General features: G+C 41.3%; 1 protein-coding gene across 2 annotated transcripts in view; it reads left to right on the top strand.

The window, feature by feature from the left end:
* The first annotated feature begins 1,157 nt into the window (after nt 1-1,157).
* The window catches only part of FAM107A (family with sequence similarity 107 member A), a 46,088-nt gene continuing 19,460 nt past the window's right edge, over nt 1,158-27,785 (top strand). Inside the window, exon 1 of one of the 2 annotated variants that reach the window (XM_083356098.1) lies at nt 1,158-1,433. Coding sequence is in view for 1 of the 2 variants with exons in the window: in XM_083356097.1 (XP_083212223.1) it covers nt 1,410-1,488 (79 nt within the window). In the remaining variant the exon portion in view is untranslated. Of the gene's footprint in view, nt 1,489-27,785 lie in introns of both variants that reach the window. The other variant, XM_083356097.1, reaches the window with a different exon arrangement.

The raw sequence follows: 27,785 nt of genomic DNA, 5'->3' as shown, positions 1-27,785 counted from the left end.
AGTGCTTTTTTTGTAAAAGAAAAAGGTGCCGGAACTCACACATGTCATACAACCTGCCCTGCCTACCCTACAAGGTTCCAAGGTGCCGCAACTCAGTTCTGGATGTTCTATGACAAAAAAAGCCCTGCGAAAACCCCTCCATATGGCTCCAGCGACTCTCTAAACCAGGGGTCTTCAAACTTGGCCCTTTTGTGACTTGTGGACTTCAACTCCCAGAATTCCTCAGCCAGCCATGCTGGCTGAGGAATTCTGGGAGTTGAAGTCCACAAGTCACAAAAAGGCCAAGTTTGAAGACCCCTGCTCTAAACGAATACAAGCGGCCAGCGGCCAGCAAGGAATACAAAACCTTCCATTCCCCACCGCCCAGTCAGAGCCGAAGAAGCTTCTGGGATGAGAAGCGAAACGTCTTCACAGAAAAACAAGAAGGTCCAGTTCGCCTCCTCCTGAAAAAGCACTTTGGGGGTAACGAGTAAGAAAATCACAGAGGAACGGGACTCAAAGGAAGAGTCCTTTCCGAGGTGCGGAAGATCTTGGTTTTTTTTTTCCCCCAAACACGTTTCCGCTGCAACCTGAGTGCCCAGGATGGCGATGACGCCGGTTTTGATTCGGCGCCCGCTGCTCGCGGCGTAGGAGTTGCGCAGCAAATGTTCCCGTTTCGCCAACTCCAGGGCTCGTCGGAGGCCGCTTTCTATGAGTCTCTTTCTCCTCAGTGTGCTGCCTGATTTATTTTATTTATTTTATTTTTTTTATTCCATTTATATCCCGCCCTTCTCCGAAGACTCAGGGCGGCTTACAAGCTTAGCAGTAGCCTTCATTCTATGTCTATGCCTGCTTCTTAGGGCTTTCACACACACACACCCCAAGCGGCATTAACATTGGAGGGGAAAGTGGGTTGGGGGGGGGGTTGACGGAGATCTCCCAGAAAGAAACGCACAAAGCTCCGTTCTTCATGCCGAAGTTGCACGTAAACGCCTTTTTTTTTTGTCACCAAGTTCCCAGCAGGAGCGAGCAAAACTGGCACAAAAGCGCGCGAAAGGCCCCCTTCCCCAAAGTGTGAGCTTGCGGCTTTTTTTTTTCTTTCTTTCTTCTTTTTTTTTTGCACAGCAACTCATGCCACGTTACATGAGGAGAAAAAAAAAGGTTTCGTGGGAGCGGAGCCGGGCTGGCGGGGAGGGGAAGGGAGGGGAGGGGAGGCGGCGGCTGTATACAGTACAACCGCTCGCGCCTTCACGTGACTCGCCGCCACTGAAAAAGAGCCGTTGCGGGAGCGAGAGGGCTTCTCCGCCGGCTGCCCCCCAAAGTCATGCCCGCTTAGAAACCCGCCGAAATAACGGGAGAGGGCAGAGACAGGGCCTTGGCGCGGCCGGAGAACAGAGTTAGGCAGCCTCCCAGACCCACCTGCCGGCGCCATGACCCAGAGGAGGGGCGACCAGGTGAGAATCCCACCTGGGGCGACTGGGTTGTACCGAGCAGTGCTAGTCAAATCAGGTAAGAACGCAGCAGCCTGGGGGTGTTGTCTGAACAGCAGGCCAAGCCAATGCTGGGTTTGCCAGGTGGAGCTTGCCCACTCAGTGCACCCCTTTTCTTCGCAGGTGTGTGGATCTGCGGGATCGCCTGCTGTGTGTGTGTGTCCGTGTGCCTATGGGTGTGTGGTCTTTCCTTGCACTTCCAGTGAACCCTTTGAGTTTTGCCTGCTGAGTTGTTTCCCAATGCTCCTTTCTTCCTTCCTTCTCTCCTTTTTTTTCCTTCCCTCCTTCCTTCCTTCCTTCTTTCCTTCAAAATCTGAAAACTGCAAAGTGAGTTGTGCTGAGCTTTGCAAGGCGTTTTCACTGGGAAAGGCAGCCAAGAAGTTAACCCACATTTTGACATTTGTCTCACATTGTAAACTGTAACTGGGGGAGGAGGAGGAGGTCTGTTTTAAATGACAAGTCTAGGGATAATGATGGCCTGATAATGAAATAACGAGGCAGAGGATTAAAGATGTATGGTGATAGCATGATTTCACAGCACTTATCACTGCTTAATCTTATTAGGATTTTATTTACAAAATATAATATCTATGCACTGGTTATTGGATTCCCACAAAGAATTTTTGGATTCTTATAGCTGGAAAAAAAATCAGCCTTGTTATTCCTTCCCCCTCCCCCAATAATTTTAGAAAGGCAATTTGTTACTGTAGAGTGCTTAATCCTTCAGCGAGGCATTTTAATTAATAGTTTACTAGGGAGAAGAACAAATGCACAACTCACCATACTTAACTTGGCTGCAATCTTTTGACCACTTTTTAAAATTCAGTTTCATTTGGGGCAGGACCTGATTGCCACTAAGCAAATAGAAAATTAACTTGCACCCGTATATTAATTTCCAGGTGTGCTACCATGTGCACAATCAGGTTTATGTCTTTGTAGCAAAGAAATTCATTGGGGAGCTCCATGAGCAGTAGAGTTTAACATGAATTGACTCAAGTAATCTGGGGAAGAAGTTTGGTAACCCAAGGTGAAATGAGCCTTCCAGGTGCCTTGTTGCATTATAGCTACAAGCAAATTGTGTTTGCTTAATTGCTTGATGATATATTTGCAAACCACAAAAAGATCTTCTGGAGGTTTCATACTTGGAGGATGCATGAGGATGGCTGTGATACACAAACAAAAAAGCAGTTTCTAAAGTTAGACTTGTCTGGCAGGCAGAGTCACAGGGTTGGAATTGCCACAGATAAAGGAATGGCACTATGTCCCAGGTGCTTAAAGAGATAACACTACAGAACAGGTTTGCCAAAGATTGGCTCAACAACCAATGGCTGAGATAGAATTGTGCCTGGTCCTGTGGAGTCAACCCAGTCCTGATCTAATGAGAACTCTCAACACCTGTAAATTGCGGTCCCAACCCATCTTGAAGGTGCCAAGAGTGCTGCAATATTTACATAATTAAAAGTAGTGCAGATGTTTGCAGAAAGATGTCTTGCCTGAAAAGTAAAGGACAGTCACAACATGCGAGGCTTCAGTGCTAAATTCAAATCTTCATGGTTCATTTGCTACCTGACACAGCAAATCTCCTAGGAATCCAGCTTATGCCATTGTTGTTAGCAAGAGATAAAGTTTTTTTTAACCAGTCTGTTTTCAAAATAAAAAATAAAAAATCCAGGAGGCAGAGAATGTTTGTCCCACCTATTCTTTACTGTTCTTCTGTAGGAGCAGTAGTTTGAAAAGGAATGAAACTGGGTTGTTTCTCTTGGCTGCTAGCTCCATTTTTAAACAATATTAAATATAAATGCAATTTTATGGTTACGTAACCACTCAAGAAGCTTACCATAGTTAAGCCAAGGTACAGTATATAAAGCACAATAGCATCAATACAATTGAAATTAAAAGCAAGTGTTGGTTGAAAGCTTGGGAGAGTGGAAGCCACACAGAAGCAAACTGTTTCTTGTGTGGGCTATAAGTGAGCTTCTGGTTACAGGAACATCTTTAGAAATGGTCTCCTTTGCTGATCTCGGTTACCAAACAGGTTTGCAATGAAAAAGGTAGCCCCTCAGATAATCAGGCCCTAAACCGGGGTAGGCAACCTCTTTTATGACTTGTGGACTTCAACTCCCAGAATTCCTGACCCAGCCATGCTGGCTCAGGAATTCTGGGAGTTGCAGTCCACGAGTCATAAAAGAGCCAAGGTTGCCTATCCCTGCCCTAAACCATTAGGTCCTGAAAGGTCAATACCAGGTCCTTAAATTGTGTCCTAGGGGTAATAGGGCAAGCAGGGTCAATTATTCTATTCAGACATGAAATTAGATGTACAGTTTTAACAGTTTTAAAAATATGAAAAAATGTCATATTCCTGTAACAACATTGCACCTATTTGAATCATCGGTGACTATGTGGAAATAAATAACCAACACATTTGTTTCAGAGTCTCGAATACTTGTTAGTTCTCTTAACACTTATCACTTGTTGGGCATTCATAGAAGCTTATTCAAGCATAGCTTTTTAATTAAATCATTCAAAGCAGAGCCTAAAGCATTTTATGTAGAACAAATCTTTGAAGAGTTATCCAGATTTGATAATCATATATACCAAGCCCTCACCCAAGACATGTATCCATATGTAAAACAGCACAAGTTCTACAGAAATCCATCCAACACGTCCCTCTAACTCATGGTTCGTCATTGATGTAGACTTATTGAGTGTGATTGTCCAACTAGAATCATAGGAACAGAAGGAATCATAAAGGTTATCTAGTCCACTCCCAACAAGTTCTGTATCTAGGGGTACCTTAGGTAAAGGTAAAGGTTCCCCCGCACATGCATGCTAGTCGTTTCCAACTCTAGGGGCCGGTGCTCATCTCCATTTCAAAGCCGAAGAGCCAGCACTTGTCCAAGGACGTCTCCGTGGTCATGTGGCTGGCATGACTAGACGCCAAAGGCCTCTCAGCGGCTTTCGATACCATCGACCATGGTATCTTGCTGCGACGTCTCAGGGGATTGGGAGTGGGAGGCACAGTTTTTCAGTGGTTCTCCTCCTACCTTCTGGGACGTTCGCAGTCGGTGTTGGCAGGAGGGCAGAGGTCGACCTTGAGGCCTCTCATTTGTGGAGTTCCTCAGGGATCGGTCCTCTCGCCTCTCCTGTTCAACATCTATATGAAGCCGCTGGGTGAGATCATTAGTGGTTTTGGAGTTGGGTATCATCAGTATGCCGATGATACCCAGCTTTTTATTTCGACCCCAAACCACCCCAGTGATGCCCTCGATGTGATGTCCCGTTGCCTGGAGGCGGTCCGGGTCTGGATGGGGAGGAACAGCCTTCGGCTCAACCCTGACAAGACTGAGTGGCTGTTCATGCCGGCATCCCGGGAAATTCAGATTACTCCATCTCTTGCCATGGGGGGTGAGCTATTACCCCCCCGTAGATAGGGCGCGCAACTTGGGGGTCCTCCTAGACTCACAGCTCTCTTTAGAAGAGCATATTGGAGCTGTGACTAGGGGGACTTTGCCCAGGTTCGCCTGGTGCGCCAGTTGCGGCCCTATCTGGACCAGGATGCCTTGTGTACAGTCACTCATGCGCTCGTGACCTCTTGTCTGGACTACTGTAATGCTCTCTACATGGGGCTGCCCTTGAAGACCACTCGGAGGCTCCAACTGGTGCAGAATGCAGCCGCGCGAGTTGTGTTGGGAGTCTCCCGATACTCCCATATTACACCTTTGCTCCGCGAGCTGCATTGGCTGCCGGTTGCCCTCCGGGTGAGATTCAAGGTGTTGGTAATGACTTACAAAGCCCTACATGGCATGGGTCCGGATTACCTATGGCAACACCTGCGGCCGGCATCAACTTCCCTCCATCCAGTGCGCTCCCACAGAGAGGGCCTCCTCAGGGTGCCTCCGATCAAAGAATGTCGATTGGTGGCCCCCAGGGGGAGGGTGTTCTCTGTGAGCGTGCCAGATGGCCCCCGATCCTCGCTCCTTCCTGGCGGGATCTAAAAACTTATTTATTTGAGCAATCCGGCCTGGTTTGATGGGTTAGGGTCAGGTTTTAACATGGTTTTAATTACTGTTTATATCGGGCATAATATCTAATTGTTTTTTAACTTTTGTACTTCGTTTTTATATTTATTGCCCTGTACACCGCCCTGAGTCCTTCGGGAGAAGGGCAGTATAAAAATTTAATAAATAAAATAAATAAAGGCGCACGGAACGCTGTTACCTTCCCACCGTAGTGGTCCCTATTTTTCTACTTGCTTTTTTACGTGCTTTCAAACTGCTAGGTTGGCAGAAGCTGGGACAAGTAACAGGCGCTCACTCTGCTACGCGGCACTCGGGATTCGACCCACCAAACTGCCGATCTTCTGATCAACAAGCTCAGTGTCCTAACCCACTGAGCCACCGCATCCCTTTGAGGGGTACCTTAGTCCCACCCATATCTTCTTTACTAAGGTCAGGTGGGGAAACTTTTCAAATGTCCACCTTATTCTTGTTGTTAAATAAACTCAACCTTATGTTGAAATGTTGACAATGTTCTTTTTTTTCTCAGTCCCATTTTAGCAACATAAAAAGTAGCCTTCTATTGAGTTAGACCATCTAATCTGTAATCTCACTGACAGCTACTTCCAGAAAGGGAACTTCCTATTTTTACTTGATGATGACAGTGATTGTACCTAGAGACTTTCATATCAAAGTCTATGCCCTCATATGGCCTTTGCTCTATGTTCCATTCTCTAATCATTCATTTAGGAAAAAACACATGGTTTTGTATATATGAACAGGGATGCAAGAACAACCTATGCTAAAAATACCGCTAAGAGCTGGTGTTTGATTTCTTACTCTATTTTTTTTAAGTTTCTACAGAATTAGGTGGACAGGGACAATGTTTTGTGATGTACCTCTTCTTTTACAAAGCAAGAAAAACCATTCATGATCCTATTTCTTCTTCAAAGAGCTAGAAGTAGCACATTTCATCTTAGGACAATCTCCCCCTGCTCAAAACCATCCTACAGATAGGTTAGGCTGACAATAACTGCCACAAATCATCCAAAATAAGGCAGGAATTAGTATATTGGACCAGGACAAGGAAGGCTCAGAGTTAACTCCATATTCAGTCAGAAGTTGATGGAATGATATTGGGCCTCCCATCTTTCTCACCTAAAGTGATATTAGGTAGGAAAACTGGAGGACAGAATACTTTCAAGTATTAAATGTGGAAGAATGTATGGAAAGGCAGCAATTTCCCTGTTTTAGGAAAGCATTGGACCAGGTATCTTTGGCCAGGATCTAATATTCTAAATACATAACCAAGAATGGTCAATGGTCAATCAAACCCAGAGAGCTTCTAGTTCAATCCTGAACTACATATAATCGTTTTTATTAGAGTTTTATCTTGTGGTTGGGGCTTTGGGGAGAGACAAGGTTTCATGTAAGGTAGATATTTTAGGCCTAACTTAATATATTTATTTTCAAAAGAGATAGCACAATATCAAACTTGGGGATGTCCTAGTGTCTTGGCATACTAAAGACAATGATGGAAAAGTTATTAGTTATTCCGAGAATAAGTTGAAATGCTCTCTTAAGTACCATGGAGTATACAGGGAGTGCAGAATTATTAGGCAAATGAGTATTTTGACCACATCATCCTCTTTATGCATGTTGTCTTACTCCAAGCTGTATAGGCTCGAAAGCCTACTACCAATTAAGCATATTAGGTGATGTGCATCTCTGTAATGAGAAGGGGTGTGGTCTAATGACATCAACACCCTGTATCAGGTGTGCATAATTATTAGGCAACTTCCTTTCCTTTGGCAAAATGGGTCAAAAGAAGGACTTGACAGGCTCAGAAAAGTCAAAAATAGTGAGATATCTTGCAGAGGGATGCAGCACTCTTAAAATTGCAAAGCTTCTGAAGCGTGATCATCGAACAATCAAGCGTTTCATTCAAAATAGTCAACAGGGTCGCAAGAAGCGTGTGGAGAAACCAAGGCGCAAAATAACTGCCCATGAACTGAGAAAAGTCAAGCGTGCAGCTGCCAAGATGCCACTTGCCACCAGTTTGGCCATATTTCAGAGCTGCAACATCACTGGAGTGCCCAAAAGCACAAGGTGTGCAATACTCAGAGACATGGCCAAGGTAAGAAAGGCTGAAAGACGACCACCACTGAACAAGACACACAAGCTGAAACGTCAAGACTGGGCCAAGAAATATCTCAAGACTGATTTTTCTAAGGTTTTATGGACTGATGAAATGAGAGTGAGTCTTGATGGGCCAGATGGATGGGCCCGTGGCTGGATTGGTAAAGGGCAGAGAGCTCCAGTCCGACTCAGACGCCAGCAAGGTGGAGGTGGAGTACTGGTTTGGGCTGGTATCATCAAAGATGAGCTTGTGGGGCCTTTTCGGGTTGAGGATGGAGTCAAGCTCAACTCCCAGTCCTACTGCCAGTTTCTGGAAAACACCTTCTTCAAGCAGTGGTACAGGAAGAAGTCTGCATCCTTCAAGAAAAACATGATTTTCATGCAGGACAATGCTCCATCACACGCGTCCAAGTACTCCACAGCGTGGCTGGCAAGAAAGGGTATAAAAGAAGGAAATCTAATGACATGGCCTCCTTGTTCACCTGATCTGAACCCCATTGAGAACCTGTGGTCCATCATCAAATGTGAGATTTACAAGGAGGGAAAACAGTACACCTCTCTGAACAGTGTCTGGGAGGCTGTGGTTGCTGCTGCACGCAATGTTGATGGTGAACAGATCAAAACACTGACAGAATCCATGGATGGCAGGCTTTTGAGTGTCCTTGCAAAGAAAGGTGGCTATATTGGTCACTGATTTGTTTTTGTTATGTTTTTGAATGTCAGAAATGTATATTTGTGAATGTTGAGATGTTATATTGGTTTCACTGGTAAAAATAAATAATTGAAATGGGTATATATTTGTTTTTTGTTAAGTTGCCTAATAATTATGCACAGTAATAGTCACCTGCACACACAGATATCCCCCTAAGATAGCTATAACTAAAAACAAATTAAAAACTACTTCCAAAAATATTCAGCTTTGATATTAATGAGTTTTTTGGGTTCATTGAGAACATGGTTGTTGTTCAATAATAAAATTAATCCTCAAAAATACAACTTGCCTAATAATTCTGCACTCCCTGTAGAGAGTTTTTCCTTTCCAATTTTTCAACAGCAGAGGAAAGAGAAATCTTAAATAGCCTGAAGGAAATTTGTCACAAGAGTCTTCTTTCAAGGTTAACCTTCCTTTTCTTTCTCTGTATTGCTCTTATTGCCTGAGGATAAATATTTTTTTTGTTGTTTGATGAAATGTATAGTCTGCATTTTGTTGTGTGAATATGCTGACGATCACTTCCTTAATCTAAATGTCCCTGAGATGAATCTAGTTAGAAGTTTCTAATCCCTGCATTAAAAGTTTGGAAGTTTTGTTTATTTGCTTGTTTTCATTTATCGGATTTTGAAACCGCCCGTCTCCCTCACCAAGGGACTTCTCAGGTTTCCATCTGGAGGAGCAATTCATGCTCATATAACCTCAGCCTAGAGCAGGGGTGTCAAACTCAATTTTATTGAGGGCCACATCAGCATTGTGGTTGCCCTCGGGGGGGGTGTGGCCTGGGTGGGCGTGGCCTACTGGGTGGGCGTGGCTAGAGTGCGTATGGCCTACTGGGTGGGCATGGCCAGCTCTACATCATTCGCATCAAGGGTGCCTATGGGGGCCTGGGCAGGAGTGGGACAGATCTGAGGGTCTCTGGCAGAAGGAGGGTCTCTGGGCCAGGGCCAAGGCAGTGGGAGCCGTTCCCTCACTGTTTCCAGGGTGGCTTCGGGGGCCGCATGAAACCACTTCGTGGGCCGGATCTGGCCCCCGGGCCTTGTGTTTGACATGTCTGGCCTAGAGATTCAGTGTGGTGTACTGATGGTGGAGTAGGATTGGGGAGACTCAGGTTATTTATTTATTTATTTATTTAGTTTTCTATACCGCCCTATTCCCGAAGGACTCAGGGCGGCTTACAGGGCAATATTTAAAAGACAATATAAATTAAGATAAAAATAGAATTAAAAAGAATTAAATTAATAATAGCCCAACAATAAAACAATGTTAAAACTTAAAACTAAAAACCCCCTCGGTCCAGGCCAGATAGATCGAAAAGCCAGGTTTTCAGGTCCCGGCGAAACGAGCGAAGGTTGGGGGCCATCCGGAGTTCCACCGGCACCTGATTCCAAAGGGCAGGCGTGCCCACAGAGAATGCCCTCCCTCTGGGGATCACCCGCCAGCATTCCCTGACCGGCGGCACCCTAAGGAGGCCCTCCCTATGGGATCGCACAGGACGATGGGAAGTTGATGCCGGCAGCAGGTGTTCCCTTAGATAGTCCGGACCCAAGCCATTATACTCCTTCCTTAGGCATGGATATCAGCTGGGTGACCTTAGTCCAGTCATTCTCTCTCAGCCCGAAGTCAGCTTCAGGCTGTATAAAAGGCTGACTGAAAATAAACCCTCTGTCTGCACCTTCCATTGCTGTGAGAGTGCAGTGTAAATTCTAGCAGACATAGCTTGTATTATTATTATTATTATTATTATTATTATTATTATTATTATTATTATTATTAATTTAATTTGTATACCGCCCTTCTCCCGAAGGACTCAGGGCGGTGAACAGGGCAATACATAAAAACAAGAAACAAAAATTAAAAATTATTAAAAAGTAATTAAACAACAATGCCCGTAATTAATACAGATTAAAAGTTAAGATCCATTTATAAAATCCAACCCCGTCCCGTCAGGCCAGGCCAGCTTGTTCAAAAAGATGGGTTTTAAGATCGCGCCGGAAGGAGCGGAGATCGGGCGCCATCCGGAGCTCGACCGGAAGATGGTTCCATAGATCCGGCGCACCCACAGAGAACGCCCTCCCCCTGGGGGCCACCAGTCGGCATTCTTTGACCGATGGCACCCTGAGGAGGCCCTCTCTGTGGGAGCGTACTGGGCGGAGGGAAGTATCATAATGCTTCAGATAAGGAATTCCCGGCTTACTGTTTATCTTTTTGATAGATATCAGCGGGACTCCTTGTGACATGGCATGGCTTTATATGCATACAAAAGGTCAGAAGACTGGGGAAAACCTACAAAGGAGTCACACTGAACTTTCCAGAGAAAGCGGCTACTTTTGTACTTATCAGAAAGATGCCTTATTAATGCCAGTATGTTTTGCAAACCATCCCTTTCAAATGCTTCCTAGCAAATAGGCAAGAAAATCGCATTAAAATTAGTGAAATGCATATCTATCCTTTTTGCTTAACTCGCATAATCTGGTTACTTTGCTAACGTATTTTCTGGGTCTGTGCAATACGGTGTACCATAAAGTAATCTGGTTGGGTTAATACCAACATGCTGTGTCAATTATGCCCAAAACAAAGGTTAAAACTCTTCCAGATAAACATACTGTACTGTACAGCCATAACCCTCATCTCACAGAAATTATTTATACGTGAGAAGCATTCAAATCGCAACAGCTATCATTTATGTCTATAAAGCAATGAGGAAGGGGGCACTTCTGCTATAGCTAGGAGGACAAGTTTTTTGAGAGATGTACAACACTGAATATCTCATATATTTTTGAAGCAGTGCAATGGATTACAAATTAAGGCAAAATTTAATTTAAAAATGCTTAAAGGGGATTATGTGATTCCTACATTTATTTCACATGTCATGTGGACTAGTAAAATAGTCTCACGAGACCTCAATTTGCATAATTTTGTGGGAAATGGGTATGTTGAATAGGTAGGTATGGTAACTTTAGGAATCAGACTTAACTTTAGTCATCAACTATCATAATGGTTGAGTCCGTGGTTCTTTCACCCAACCTATAAGACATATAGTTTAAAATATTTAGCCAGTTACAATTTGCTATATTATAAATATGGTACCATTTCTTCCAGAAGTGATTTTGCAAATCAGGACGTTCCATGAAATTGGGTGGACTGAGCATCCAAGACACTGTTTCTCCCCTTTCCAAAGAATATTCATTATCTACTACTAACAATGTTTATTTGTTATCTTCTTTCTTTGCTTCTGCTGCCTCAATTGTTTCTTCTAAAGCATTTGACGTGCAATTTGTCCTTCATCTAAATCTGAAAATCTCTCCCATGTGTGTGCTTATGTCAGTTTTGCACATGGAGCTGCTATTCCCAAATAACGTGACCATGCAGTTCCCATATAGAGATTTTTCCACCATGCAGGTGATCATTTTTAGATATTTTTCTATTTCCAACTTACTGTGATAACTTGAAGGAATAATTTGCTGTATCACATTGAGGATTTTATAAATTTTATAAGTCGTTTTATCTTTAACCCATGCTGTTGAATGCCATAAAAATATCAAATAGCAATGAAGTCAGAGATTGTAGTGGGCATCAAGGGAAATGTCCATGGACATTAGGTGTCCTTACACCCCACAGTATCTTGGCTGGGCTTATAAAATTAGGTAAGTAGACAATATGCTATAGTGGTTGGATATTGCTTCTCAGTTAAGTTGATATTTTTTTCCAAAGCCCTGATAGTAACACGAATATAGCCCTTACTGCAATATTCTCAAGGTAATTTCTATAAACCAAGAGCAATCCTGGCAACTTTAAGACCTGTGGACTTCAACTCCCAGAATTCTCCATCTGGCCATGCCGACTGGAGAATTCTGGGAGGTGGAAGTCCCCAAGTCTTAAAGTTGCCAAAGTTGGACACCGCTGCTATAAACTATTCTGAGAAACTAGTTCTCTTTCAAATTATATTGGTAGCAAAAGAAGCATCCACATTTCTAGTGCTTTCTAGCAGATCTGTAATGTGGGGGCGGTAAAGCTTTTAAACCAATTAGTCTACACAATGGGTTCACCACATCAACCTGTTACAACAGCAAAAGAATAAATCAGCCATTCCTAATAGTTAATTGGGCTGGATTTTAGAAGACTCTTAAAATAGTGGGATCCTCCTCAGATGTCTTCAAATTTCACCTCAGCAATCTCCATGGTGCCTACTTTCAGAATTAGATACGGAACTATGTTTTATTCTGTTAATGCCCATTTTACCAAGTCAAATGATTAAAAAAATGTTTCTTTCACTATATCTCTCCTAAGAGGAAATCTATGTGAAAGATAGGTGTCCATTTTTAAAAGGACTAGTTTTGTGTGGAATTTTGTTTTTAAATATTTTTATTAGCCTTCCCCCACACACACACCCCAACAACTTCCTGTTACACAAGAGTTTGTCAAAGATCAGACTTGGGAATGAAATCTTACAAGGGAGAAACTGAGTTGATATGGCAACCCTTTTTTGTATTTGATATTTGTACTTGGCAAGCGAAACGATAAGCTTTGTGTAATGGACCATGATAATGTCAGCTTCTCAGATGTAGCAACTGCATGATTAAAGGTAGCAAAATATGTGAAATGCTACTTTTCCACTGCACGGTATTATATTTTCTCAGTGAAATAAAGGACAATTTTGGAGAGGGAAATGGATTTGAGCTTTTTATAGAATGATGGGATCTTTAATGGGCAAAAGATCTAAAGATAAATATAAGTCTATGAAGATATGTATAAGTCAAGTGCTATTGCTATTACTGTAAAAATCTGCAGTGGTCAGTCTGTGGTTCAGGGAATATGTATGAAATATTTATCTATGGCTCTCAAGTAATCTATATATAATACAAATTCAGGAGGAAAAATTATGGCCACCTCCACAAAGCCACTGCACACGCCTCTCACTTCAGAAAGCATCCTAACCTTTTTGAATTTACTCTTTCCTTCAACATGAGGGAAGGGTGGAAACTGAGTATGCAGACCAAATGATGAAACTAAATCTTCAAGTCCTCCAGAAGATTTTGAGGGTGGGAAGTCCTCATACAGATAGTCCTCAACTTACGACTTTAATTGAGCCTGGAAATTATGATCATAAGTCATGAGGGTTGTAAGTTGGGTCATCACATGACTCATCTGGATTTTGTTTTGTTTTTTGAAGATGTCATTAAGCAAATGCCAGGGTTATTAAGCAAATCCATTGTTCCCTGCGGGCATTTTTTCCTGGAAATCAGGAGTAAATTCTGAAAATCAGAAGTTATTTTCATCAAAGACATTGTAAATTGCAATCATGTGAGCATGTGATGTTGCAAACAGCTGTAAATGTGGGACAGTTGCTGAGCACCCAAAATGTAATCACATGAACTTTAGAACTAGGTCATAAGTATCTTTTGGAGAGTCCATCATAATTTCAAATGGTCATTAAGCAACTGATCACAAGTTGAGGACTACCTATAACAGCCACTGTTTAGATCTTCAGATCCAAAGCTTTGCTCAATAGAGAAACCCAAATTAAATAATCCTAACAGGTAAATCCCCTTCATGGATTACTGTCTTGTCGTGGCGAAGGGGCTTGCGTAATTCAATGAAGTATGAGCTATGCCATGCAGGGCCACACAAGATGGACACGTCATAGCAGAGAGTTCTGACAAAACGTGATCCACTGGAGAAGGAAATGGCAACCCACTCCAGTATCTGCCATGAAAACCCTATGGACAGTACCAAAAGGCAAAACGATATGACGCTGGAACGTGAGCTCCTCAGGTCGGAAGGCGTCCAATATGCTACTGGGGAAGAGCAGAGGGCTAGTACTAGTAGCGCCAGAAAGAATGAAGCGACTGGGCCAAAGCCGAAAGGACGCTCAGCTGTGGATGTGTCTGGTGGTGAAAGGAAAGTCCGATGCTGTAAAGATTTTTTCTCCATAGGAACCTGGAATGTAAGATCCATGAATCCAGGCAAGCTGGACATGGTCAAACAAGAGATGACAAGACTGAACATCGACATCTTAGGAATCAGCGAACTAAAATGGACAGGAATGGGTGAATTTAATTCAGATGACCATCAGGTATACTACTGTGGGCAAGAATCCCTCAGAAGAAATGGAGTAGCCTTCATAGTCAATAAAAGAATAGGAAAAGCAATACTAGGATACAATCCCCAAAATGACAGAATGATCTCAGTTCAAATCCAAGGCAAACCATTCAATATCACAGTAGTCCAAGTCTATGTCCCAACCACTGGTGCTGAACAGGATGAAATTGACCAGTTCTATGAAGCTCTACAGCACCTTATAGAACTAACACCAAAAAATGATGTCCTTATCATCATGGGGGATTGGAATGCTAAAGTAGGAAGCCAAAAGATAAGCAGAATAACAGGCAAGTTTGGCCTTGGAGTACAAAATGAAGCAGGGCACAGGCTGATAGAATTTTGTCAAGAGAATACAATGGTCATAGCAAACACTCTTTTCCAACAACCCAAGAGACGGCTCTACACATGGACATCACAGAAATCAGATTGACTATGTGCTCTGCAGCCAAAGATGGAGAAGCTCTATACAGTCAGTAAAAACAAGACCAGGAGCTGACTGTGGCTCAGACCAGGAGCTTCTCATTGCAAAGTTTAGGCTTAAACTGAAGAAAGTAGGAAAAAGCACTAGACCACTCAGGTATGAATTAAATCATATCCCTGTTGAATATACAGTAGAGGTGACAAATAGATTTAAGGAATTAGATCTGATAGACAGAGTGCCTGAAGAACTATGGACGGATGTTTGCAACATTGTACAAGAGGTAGCAACTAAAAGCATCCCAAAGAAAAAGAAATGCAAGAAAGCAAAATGGCTGTCTGAGGAAGCTTTGCAAATAGCTAAGGAAAGGAGGGAAGCGAAAGGCAAGGGAGAAAAAGAAAGATACGCCCAATTGAATGCAGAATTCCAGAGAATAGCTAGAAGAGATAAGAATGCCTTCTTAAATGAACAGTGCAAAGAAATAGAAGAAAACAATAGAATATGTAGGACTAGAGATCTCTTCAAGAAAATTGGAGAGAAGAAGGGAACGTTTCATGCAAAAATGGGCATGATAAAGGACCAAAATGGCAAGGACCTAACAGAGGCAGAAGAGATTAAGAAGAGGTGGCAAAATTACACAGAAGAACTATACAAGAAGGAGCTTAACGTCCCTGACAATCACAATGAGGTGGTCACTGACCTCGAGCCAGACATCCTAGAATGTGAAGTGAAGTGGGCCTTAGAAAAGCTGAGCAACAACAAAGCTAGTGGAGGTGACAGTATTCCAGCTGAGCTATTCAAAATCTTAAAAGACAATGCAGTAAAAGTGCTACACTCAATTTGCCAGCAAATTTGGAAAACTCAGCAGTGGCCATAGGATTGGAAAAAAAAGTTTACATTCCAATTCCAAAGAAAGGCAGTGCTAAAGAATGTTCAAACTATCGCACCATTGCACTCATTTCACATGCTAGTAAAGTTATGCTTAAAATCCTACAAGCTAGACTCCAGCAGTATGTGGATCGAGAATTACCAGAAGTACAGGCAGTATTTCGAACAGGCAGAGGAACTAACGATCAAATCGCCAACATACGCTGGATCATGGAGAAAGCTAGAGAGTTCCAGAAAAACATCTACTTCTGCTTCATTGACTATGCTAAAGTCTTTGATTGTGTGGATCACAACAAACTGTGGCAAGTTCTTAAAGAGATGGGAGTACCAGACCATCTTATTTGTCTCTTGAGAAACCTATATGCGAGTTAAGAAGCAACAGTGAGAACTGGACACGGAACCACTGATTGGTTCAAAATTGGGAAAGGAGTCCGGCAAGGCTGTATACTGTCGCCCTGCCTGTTTAACTTATATGCAGAGCACATCATTAGAAAGGCAGGGCTAGATGAATCAAAAGTTGGAATTAAGATTGCCGGGAGAAATATCAACAAGCCTCTCTGTGGACACGCACTCTGTCGCCCTAGTTCTAGGCCTTCAGCTGGGTTTTATAAAACCTTTTAGCTTTAGACCTCCGCTGCCGTGTACAAAAAAAAGGTTCAATCAATCAATTTCAACTTCTCACGGGGAAAAAAAAGATCTCGCAGAGTTGGAATTGATGAATTGAACTTTTTAGTCCCACCAAGTCTGCCATTACCACCACAGTCATGTACACCCAATGGGCCACCCCACCCAATTGGCCACACCCACCCAATGGGCCACCCCACCCGGCACCTGACGATACATAAGTGGTTTTGGGTTGCAGTTTGGGCACTCAGTCTCTAAAAGGTTTGCCATCATTGACCTAAGATATGCAGATGATACCACTCTAATGGCAGAAAGTGAAGAAGAATTAAAGAGCCTCTTGTTGTGGGTGAAGAAGGAGAGTGCAAAAGTTGGGTTTAAACTTAACATTAAGAAAACCAAGATCCTGGCATCCGGCCCTCTCAATTCCTGGCAAATAGATGGGGAAGAAATGGAGGTAGTGACAGATTTTATTTTCCTAGGCTCCAAGATCACTGCAGATGGGGACTGTAGCCAAGAAATTAAAAGACGCTTGCTCCTGGGGAGGAAAGCAATGGCAAATCTAGACAGCACACTAAAAAGCAGAGACATCACCCTGTCAACAAAAGTGTGTATAGTCAAGGCTATGGTCTTCCCAGTTGCAATGTATGGCAGTGTAAGTTGGACCATAAGAAAGGCTGAGCACCAAAGAATTGAGGCCTTTGAACTATGGTTTTGGAGAAGACTCCTGCGAGTCCCTTGGACTGCAAGGCGATCGGTCAGTCCTAGAGGAGATCAATCTTGACTGCTCTTTAGAAGGCCAGATCCTTAAGCTAAAACTCAAATACTTTGGCCACCAAATGAGAAGGAAGGACTCACTGGAGAAGAGCCTAATGCTGGGAAAGGTTGAGGGCAATAGAAGAAGGGACGACAAAGAATGAGGTGGCTGGATGGAGTCACTGAAGCAGTAGACATGAGCTTAAATGGACTCCAGAAGATGGTAGAGGACAGGAAGGCCTGGAGAAACGTCGTCCATGGGGTCGCGATGGGTCAGACACGACTTCACAGCTAACAACAACAACAACAACAGGTAAATGCCTAGTCTCCAATTGAAGACATCCAGTGAATGAAAGCTATCACAGTCATTCTCCTATCAAACTGTTTTACTGTCAGAAAGAAACTTTTTCAACATTTATTTGGAATCTGCCTTCTTATAACTTAAATCCATGTCTCTGTGCCATCTTCTCTGAAGTGAGAGAGAACAAGTCTTGAACTTCTTGCTTGTTTGTATCACATTGCTGACTCATACTCCAATTTGTAATTTACTATTTTGAGACTTTTCACAAGTACAAGCATGGTCTCACCATACTTAACGTATTTTCACAAGCATGGTCTCACCATTCTTATGTATTTCACTTCTTTTTCCTAAGGGAAGAACTTTGCAGTAATTGAACTCTTGTTAGTTTCAGTCCACATCCTAACTTATCAAGAGGATTCTGAATTTTATTGGTAGCCATCCCGCCAAATTTTATGTCATTTGCAAATGTCATAAGCATTCCCTCTATCTCTTCCTCCAAGTTATAAACACAACTGTTGAAATGTTCAGAGTCCAGAACTGAGATCAATAGGTCCTTCTCTGTATCTCCCTCCAGTTGATGAATATTTGTGAACACATTTTTCAACCAGCAATATAGCCACTTCTTTGTCATGCTACGCAACCATAGCCTAGTAGTTTGACAGTCATGGGGTACTGCATCAAATAATTGGCTGAAATCAAGATATAGTGTATTACATCAGCAATTCCACAATCTATGATGGAAGCACCTTGATCAAGAGATGTCAGGCAAGAAATACTGTTGACAATTTATTTATTTATTTATTTTTGGGACTTATATGCCGCCCTATCTCCCAAAGGACTCAGGGCGGCTTACAACAATAAAAACAATACAAAAATTAAAAACGAATTAAATAGCCCCAAAATAAATTAACTACAATTAAAAATTAAAACATATTTAAAAACCCATCATCAACCCAGGTCAGCCTGATAGAAGAGAAAAGTTTTGAGGTCGCGGCGAAAGGACCGGAGGTCCGGGGCCATCCGAAGCTCAAGGGGGAGTTGGTTCCACAGGGCTGGCGCTCCCACAGAGAAGGCCCTCCCCCTGGGGGTCGCCAGCCTACATTGTCTGGCCGACGGCACCCTGAGGAGGCCCTCTCTGTGTGAGCGCACTGGGCGATGGGAAGTCGTCCCCGGCAGCAGATGGTCCTGCAAATATCCCGGGCCTAAGCCATGTAGGGCTTTAAAGGTAAGTACCAGCACCTTAAATCTTTACATGCTAGCCTCTCTTAATTTTCATGATTTTAAAAGTTCTCATAGGTAAGGGTACTTATGGTTTGCATTATGAATAGTCCTCAGTTAGCAACTGCCGCAGACAGTGAGTGTTTGCAGTTACCATGATAAAGAAGTAACTGCAAATAATGCCCACCTTTGCAGCTTCGCTCATGTTCACAGTCACCAGGTGTTAGTACCAGGCCCAAACATATTTTCCCCCTTTTTTGCCTCCTCACAGAGCAAAGAGATTGCTGATTTCTTCCTGAGCTGTTCTTTTCCACCTCAGGCTAAGAAAAGTTAACTACCTGAACTTTGCAATCTTAATTGATTAGAAGCTGGGTGCTTAGAAGCTGCAGGCTGAAATTGACGTGACCCTAAACAGTTTCACACTAAAGGCTTTTGTTCGCCTCCTAAGAGACTGGCAGCAAGCACCTTAGGCAAACAGCCGGTGCTGTTGGATTGCCTTTCATGTATATTTCCCCACTGCATGTCTGCTTACTCTCTTGTAATCTCTTTCCCTTCAATGAATGTAAATACAAATATCAATATTTTTTTTTGCTAATTATCTCAGCACCCGAGTCAGCATTCCAAAGGGCAGGGGAGTGTGGGAAAAGGGCTATAACATTTGCCCTTTTACCTCGTTTTCTCTAGATATGAATTCCAGAACCCTTCCCTACCATGTGGGCTTGCCCAGCTTTTGGGGTCCTATACTTGTGATGCCGCAAAGGAAAGGTGAAGTTAAATCACAAGCACAGTCATTGTCATGATTTTCACCTAATGACCGCATCACTTAATGACTGAGTTGCCAGTTCTGTAGAACTTCCTGTAAAAAACTATAGAATCTTCCCAGGTTTCAATTTTCATCATCCGATCAACAGGATTCTTGTATGATAAAGTTCATCCATTCCATCAGCAAGTTCCTTCAGTATCCTGGGATACATTTTAACTGGCCCAGAGAATTAAACTCATTCAGGATAGTAAGCATCCCAGACCATATTTCTATAAGTCTCAAGTTTCAATCCTACCCATAGCTGATTAAGGGGACATTTTCCTCTTCTCGGAGAAGACTTACCCAAACTGTGGGTTAGGTAGTTCTATCTTTTGCCATTTTGCCATATTCATTGAGCTGCAGGTTTTATTTTTATTTCAGACATATGTGAAGATATCTTTTTAGTTCTCCTTAGGATCCTTGGCTAAACTCAGTTTATTCTCAGCTTTCAATTTCTTGACACCACTCTACAATTCCAAACTATCTCAGTTCCTGTATGAGTCCTCTTTTGTGTTTGGGTCTTTACTAGGTTTTTTTTGTTTTGTTTTCTTCATATGAATTCTTTGCAATTGTGTTTTAAGTCTTTCTTTTAGGGAGCTCCCAGTCATCAAGCTCCCTAGCTTTCCCATATCCTAATGAACTGGTAGGCCAACTAAGACTGCATTATAAGGTCAATTGATATATGCTCCTATATGTTTTCTAGCAGAGACAGTTGATCTTCTCAGTCTGTCACCTATCATCATCACGTTTATACATTGCCAAATAGCCCTAACGTACTGTAAAATAGAACAAACATACTGTGGTATAGAGTACACTACATATGATTGTCGATGCAAAATTCTGTTCTACTTCTCACAGAATGTTTGGAGAAACCCAGAATTAGGATTAAGGACATAACGCTGCGAGATACCAGTTTCAAAAAGCTGATCTTTGAATTTTCAACCAAATTTCTAACAGTGAAAGCTGGAGGGCTTCCTTGTTTTAGTGTGCTGCTCTGGAGAAATAGCAATAGCACTTAGACTTATATACCGCTTCACAGTGCTTTACAGCCCTCTCTAAGTGGTTTACAGAGTCAGCCTATTGTCCCCAACAATCTGGGTCCTCATTTTACTAACCTCGGAAGGATGGAAGGCTGATTCAACCTTGAGCCCATCAGGATTGAACTTCAGACTGTGGGCTGAGTTAGCCTGCAATACTGTATTCTAACCACTGCACCACTACCACACATGGATTGTCTTGAGAAATTGTTTTTAAAGAGAACAGTGAGATGCATGAACTTTTAGAGAGAGCAGGTACACACCAGCAAAAGCCTGTGTTGCCCCACCTTTAATTCAAGAGTAAATATTTGTTGAATACTTGCTCAACTTGTAGGAGTACATACTTTAGTCACAGTGAACTTTCTATGATCCAGTCAATCTTTCAAGAAATCATTTAAGGAATTTTAGCATCAAAATTCTGTCCTTTTTCAATCTTATAATAGCATTTAAATAGTATTTTGATATACTCTGGTCTTTACATGTAATGATTATCTTATTTGCATTGCTGGCAATATTTCCCTGTTGGCTCACGTTCTGGTGTTTTTGCCTAAAATCACAAAGGATACAAATGGGTGAATAAAAAAAATTATAAAGCTCTGATGTATTAGCAAGATATGTGCTGTGCTGTAGATGTTTATCTTGACACATGAATTGCCATCTCCATAGAGATTTCACAGCTTTTTATGCAGCCATGATTAATTTCTTAGGATCTGGAGAATAATATGATGCTGTCACATGAAGCCTTAATACACAGAAATGCTTTGAATTTGAAATGGGTATCTAAGCTCTTAAAGCCAAGCTACATTTCTTTTTGAGAAACTTAAAACACCTGAGAACTTCATGTTCCTTCTCTGTCTGAAGCAGTACAAGGAAAGCCATTTCTCCAACTAGCAGTTGAGTTTTCGATGTTCTGTAAAGATCTATCTTCACGCGAACTGTGAGCGCTAGAAATACGTTCCTCTGCATACTGAGCATATTGGTGTGGTAGGATTCATAATGTATTTCCTGCTCTTTGGAACATGAATAATGAGAGAGGAAACGTGCGTAATATGTGGTGCAGAACTCATACAATCAATTGCAGTAAATAGGACAGCAGAAAGGGATTTTGTATAAAAATAGGATCAGGCCTACCATTAAGCAAAATGAGCAGCAGATGCCACAGTGGGGGAAGCAATAGTAGTCTCTGGGTTTTTCTTATCAGCTACATAACTGTTCTCTCTCACACAAAAAAAATATCCCTGTAGGTCTGCAAATGAATATAGGAACTAGGGCAGCTCTCAGACTACAATTTATCTGAAACTTTCAATCTGCAAAACAACCAGAATGAAAATGGGGCAGAATATAATATATGCAAAAGCACCTAATGTTCTAAAGCTCAAGTGACTTATCAATTTTCTCAGCATGTTCAGTGCCCCATTTATTGGTGTGGGGGGGAAGGTCATTAATCTATATAAATTAAGCCTTCAAGCCTTTCCTCAAGCAGGATCCTGTTTTAAGAAGATTTCTGCTTCAGCTAAACCTACTTACATCAACCCTATGTCTGTATTGTTCAGTATACAAAACATCTGAGAAAAGCTGGGAAGATAGGTCTGTTGGTGGTAGGTCTTATCTCACCATATTAAAAAAAATGCCAACAGAATTTAAGGAAGATTCCATGAAAGATGCGTCCATCTAGATCTCTCACCTGCACATGTGAGAATGAGCAGGTGGTGGGGAACAGAATACATCAAGATAGGAAACAAATGTCAGAGCCTTAAAAATGGCAATTGAAATCCAGAGTAGGACAATAAGGATCCTGAATGTCAGAGACAAGTGAAGTGGTATAAGAAGATTTGTTAAGTTCCATATCTGGAAAACTAGGCAGGGTTGGGTAGCAATTCCTTTCCCAGGTAAATTGATCAGAATTATGAGGAGTGTAAAGCATGAGGGCAGTGCTTTTTCAACCTTGGCAACTTTAATATGTGTGGCTTCAGCACCCAGAATTCCCCAGCCAATATGCTGGTTGGGGAATTCTGGGAGTTGAAGTCCCCACATATAAAAGTTGCCAAGGTTGAGAGACACATCGTGAAGGCGTCATTTGGGATTTTGGGTCCCTTGATCCCCACGAAAATGGCTCGCTGGATTTCTTTTCCCATCACTGTTGGGATAACAAAGCTCACAAGAATCTGTTCCTGGATACCAGGAACTACATATAGCCCATAACATACTTATCCCTAGCCTTGCTACCAGGTTATAATAATAATAATAAAGTTGGAAGGGACCTTGGAGGTCATCTAGTCCAACACCCTGCTCAGGCAGGAAACCCTAGACCATTTCAGACAAATGGCTGTCCAGTCTCTTCTTAAAAACTTCCAGTGTTGGAGCATTCACCACTTCTGGAGGCAGGTTATTCCACTGGTTAATTGTTCTGTCAGGAAATTTCTCCTTAGTTCTAGGTTCCTTCTCTCCTTGGTTAGTTTCCATCCGTTGCTTGTTGTCCTGCCTTCAGGAGCTTTGGAGAATAGCTTGGCTCCGGTTCTTTGGCTGAACCCCAGTGTTATCAACCAGAGCTGAAAGATGAAACGTCGCTAACATTACAATAAAAATTGTTTCATTTGACTTCAAATGAGCAAGCATTAATTTCATTGAGCAAAGGAGCTACCAATGCCAGCCCTGAATTTCTCTCATGGGCAGTTATGCCATGTGATTTTTAAGGATTCTGAGCAACTTAACAAACCAATTCAGCCTCTTTTTGCAAACATTACTTCTCTTGTTTGAACAAAATGGTCGCAGAGATCTTTTGTTGTAATATCAGTGATAAGTTACTGAAATACTTTGTTCTGGTGATGAAGAGGGAAGTCATCTCTTTATATATCCCTTTTTTCTTTATTATGTTTTTTCTTTTTTTTTACTCTCATATTTTTCATAGTTTGTATTCGTTTTTTTATCTTTGCAATTATAAACTGTAATAAAAAGTTATTATAAAAAGTTTACAGAAGAGTGGTCAGAATTATTCCTTTCTTCTCCTGCCAAAGTAACTAGGAATTGTGTCTTTTCAGTACCTCTCATTTTACAAGAAAAGGTCTTAATAGAAATTGTTACTTATCTATCACAAGCAACAAGGGAACATGAAAACATTCTTCAGCTCGGTCACTTTGCTTTTTATCTCATGTTTAGAAAAAGGGACATAATGTTGGAGAGAGAGAGAGAGAGAGAGAGAGAGAGAGAGTGAGAGAGACAGAGAGAGAGAGAGAGAGGGAACAAGAACATATTAGAATCCCTATTGAAGACAATTTCTGGTCTGAAACAACCGTAGGACTTACATAATTCTTTTTTTTTATTGAAAAGTTTTTCAACACATTTTATCTTTAACAATCCCTCCCCCCCACCCCCCACCCAACCCTTCCTAGCCCTCCCTAACCCTCCACCCTCCCCTTCCCCCCTCCACCCTCCCCGACTTCCCAGAGCTAAATACAAGGTATAAAAGTAAAAACAATCATAAACAACCATATGCTAACAACAATAAGCTATTAAGTCTATCGCACTCTAGCTCATATAAAATGACTACAAGTAATACTAATATCACATCAAAACTTATACAAATGCTAAATGAAACTTTTTGGTCCCATATTTGTTCTGGATGTAATCAATCCACTTTTTCCACTCCATAATATAACGTTGTTGCGAATGGTCTTTCAAATAGGCCAAAATCTTTGCCATTTCCGCCAGGTCAGAAACTTTTAAAGTCCATTCTTCTATAGTCGGCAGTTCCTCCTGCTTCCAATATTGACCTACTAAAAGTCTCGCTGCCGTAATTAAGTTCAACATCAACTTAGTGTCTACAACAGTAGTATCTGTAATTATGCCCAATAAAAACAATTACGGACAAAACTTTATCCTTTGCTTAAATATCTTCTGCATATTCCACCAGATTTTAATCCAAAAAGCTTTAACCTTTTTACAGGTCCACCATATATGAAAGTACGTTGCGTCTTTGCCACCACACCTCCAACATTTAGGGTGATAGTTCAGATACATACTTGCAAGCTTTTTAGGATCTAAATGCCACCTATAAAACATTGAAAAACCAATTTTCTGATCTTCTTTCCACCTGGCCCGTAATTGACCATATTGAAACCAGGTTTGAACAATCTTCTCTTCTCGTAGAAAATTATACGGCTTCAAACACCATACGTTCCTCTCCAAACTTAGGATTTCCTTGTATGTAGTCACATCATGTTTGAACCCAACATTTATATTTTCTATTGCGTGTTTCGGTATTGCCCATAAAGGTATCTTGTAATTTAATTTATGTCTATACTTTTTCCAAACTCTCAACAAAGCATGTCTAAAAATATGCACCTTAAACACATTATCTACCTTCTTATCATACAATAAATATGCATGCCAGCCAAATAACAAATCGTGGCCTTCAAGATTTAATAATCTCCCTTGTGTTAAATTAATCCAATCACTTATCGCTAACAAAGCAGCAGCTTCATAGTATAACTTAAAATTGGGCATTTTGAGACCACCTCTTTCATGCGTGTCCTGCATAATCTTAAATTTAACTCGTGGCATTTTCCCTGCCCATACAAATTTATTGATACCCTTTTGCCATTCCTCCAAATTTGAGTCCTTTTTAAGAATAGGTATCATTTGAAATAAGAATAAAAATTTAGGCAAAACATTCATTTTCACTGCTGCAATTCTTCCCAATAGAGACAATTGTAATTTTTTCCAACTTTCCAATTCTTTTTGAATTTTCCCCCATAATATTTCATAATTATTTTTATATAACTTTGTATTAGAGGGTGACAAATACACCCCCAAATATTTAACCCTTTTAACAATCTCAAATCCAGTTAACCCTTCTAAAAGGGCCTTTTGCAATACTGTCATATTTTTAGCCAATATTTTAATTTTTTGTATATTAACCTTGAATACAGAAACCTTCCCATATTGCATTATTATCTCCATCAGGTCCACAACAGAATTTTTTGGCTGAGTCACCGTAACAACCAGATCATCTGCAAACGCCCTCAATCTATAATCCTGATCTCTAATTTGAATTCCCTTAATTTTTTCCGAATTCCGTATTTTAATCAATAATATCTCCAATGTTAAAACAAATAATAAAGGTGATAACAGACACCCTTGTCTTGTGCCCTTTTCAATATTACATACTTCAGACAAACTATTATTTACTATTATTCGGGCTGTTTGCTTTTGATATAATGCCCTAATTGGTTGTAAGAATTTATCCCCAAAATTCATTTTATCTAATACTTTCATCAAAAATTGCCAATCCAGTTGATCAAAGGCTTTTTCGGCGTCTAGAAAGATCAGCGCCGCAGGGATCTGATTGTTCCTTTCCAAAAATTCCAACAAGTCTACTATATGCCTCACATTATTTTTCATTTGTCTGCCACTAATAAACCCAGTTTGGTCACCATGAATTATCTGTTGCAAAACCCTCATCAATCTGTTAGCTAAAACCTTAGCAAATATCTTGTAGTCCGTGTTCAAAAGTGATATTGGTCTGTAATTTCTTACTTGAGTGACATCCTGATCTTCCTTCGGAATCAGAGAAATAAAAGCAGTTCTCCAAGACGGAGGTACCCCTCCTCCCCTTTGAATTGTCTGAAACAATTCCCTTAATGGCTTTATCATCTCCAATTGTAAGTTTTTATAATACACTGCAGTCAGTCCATCCGTGCCTGGCGCTTTATCCACCTTCAATTGTTTAATTGCTAAAAGAATTTCTTCTTCTGTTATCAATTGATTAATCTCTTCCTTTTGTTCTTGTGTAAGAACCGGGATGTTGGCATTCCTCAAATATACATCAATATCTGCTTCATTAATCTTATCTTTAGCATATAGTTTAGAATAAAAGTCCACAAAAGCTTCCTTAATAAGATCCTGTTGATACACAACCTTACCCTTATGTTCTATTTTATCTATATTAGAAGCCCTTTGCTTCTTCCTTAACATGTAAGCTAACCATCTGCCTGGTTTATTGGCATTGCAAGTCATCTCTTTATATATCCCTTTTTTCTTTATTATGTTTTTTCTTTTCTTTTTTTACTCTCATATTTTTCATTGTTTGTATTCGTTTTTTTATCTTTGCAATTATAAACTGTAATAAAAAGTTATTATAAAAAGTTTACAGAAGAGTGGTCAGAATTATTCCTTTCTTCTCCTGCCAAAGTAACTAGGAATTGTGTCTTTTCAGTACCTCTCATTTTACAAGAAAAGGTCTTAATAGAAATTGTTACTTATCTATCACAAGCAACAAGGGAACATGAAAACATTCTTCAGCTCAGTCACTTTGCTTTTTATCTCATGTTTAGAAAAAGGGACATAATGTTGGAGAGAGAGAGAGAGAAACAAGAGAACAAGAACATATTAGAATCCCTATTGAAGACAATTTCTGGTCTGAAACAACCGTAGGACTTACATAATTCAAGGACAAACAGCACATTAACGGAAAATAGTTTTCTTTGCCAAAGGCACTATTGTGTAAGAGAGAGATGGCAGGAGATGTTGATCATAGTATCAGTTTAAGCACAGAGAATACAAATCTCCAGGCATGAGGCTGCCTGAATACCTGGTACTGCATCTCAACCCAATTTATATCTTTCAGAGATGAGGACAAAAATGAGGGTGAAGCATAAGAAGGTTATTTCTTCCAGAAAGGCTGAGGTGAATATTTTGAAACGGGGGGGGGGGGGGGGGAGGAAGAAACAGATTCCAGGTTCAGGAAGAACATCTAATGTAGGTTACACAAGAAAGACCGCTTTTAATGTGTTTGAGGGACTCTGCCTCAAAAGTCTCTGATAACATAGTTCCGTGGCTTATCTGGTCCAGCTGTTTATGGTGATTGATGATGTTGGCAGGAGCTGTAGAGGACACAGGTCTGCAACCCGCGGCTCCGGAGCCGCATGCGGCTCTCCTGCGGCTCCCAGTCCTCTGAAATATGCAGTCCAAAAAACAAAAAAGTGGGACTAAAAAAGTTCAACCAATCAATTCAAATATGCAGGGTAGGTGCATATCTCGCCTTGGCTCCACTCTTCAGTCAAACCCTGTTCTGCGCATGCGCGCATGTACGCGCATGTGCACACATTTTTTGCGGCTCCCAGTTTTTCCTTTTGTGAGGGAACCGGTTCCGAGTGGCTCTTTCACTGTTTCAGGTTGCTGACCCCTGGTCTAGGATATCGGTCAGTAATATTTCAAAGTTGAAATACTTGGTTATAAATCATCTAGAATCACCTTTAGGCAAGATGGACAGCATATAAATTTAATAAATAAAAATAGATACTGGGAACTAAAATGGAATCTTTCATAGGCA

The sequence above is a fragment of the Vipera ursinii genome, assembly GCF_947247035.1.
Source record: "Vipera ursinii genome assembly, chromosome: 2".
Lineage (NCBI taxonomy): Eukaryota > Metazoa > Chordata > Lepidosauria > Squamata > Viperidae > Vipera > Vipera ursinii.
The sequence above is the reverse complement of the archived record's forward strand: the minus strand, read 5'-3'. Positions and strand labels throughout refer to the sequence as shown.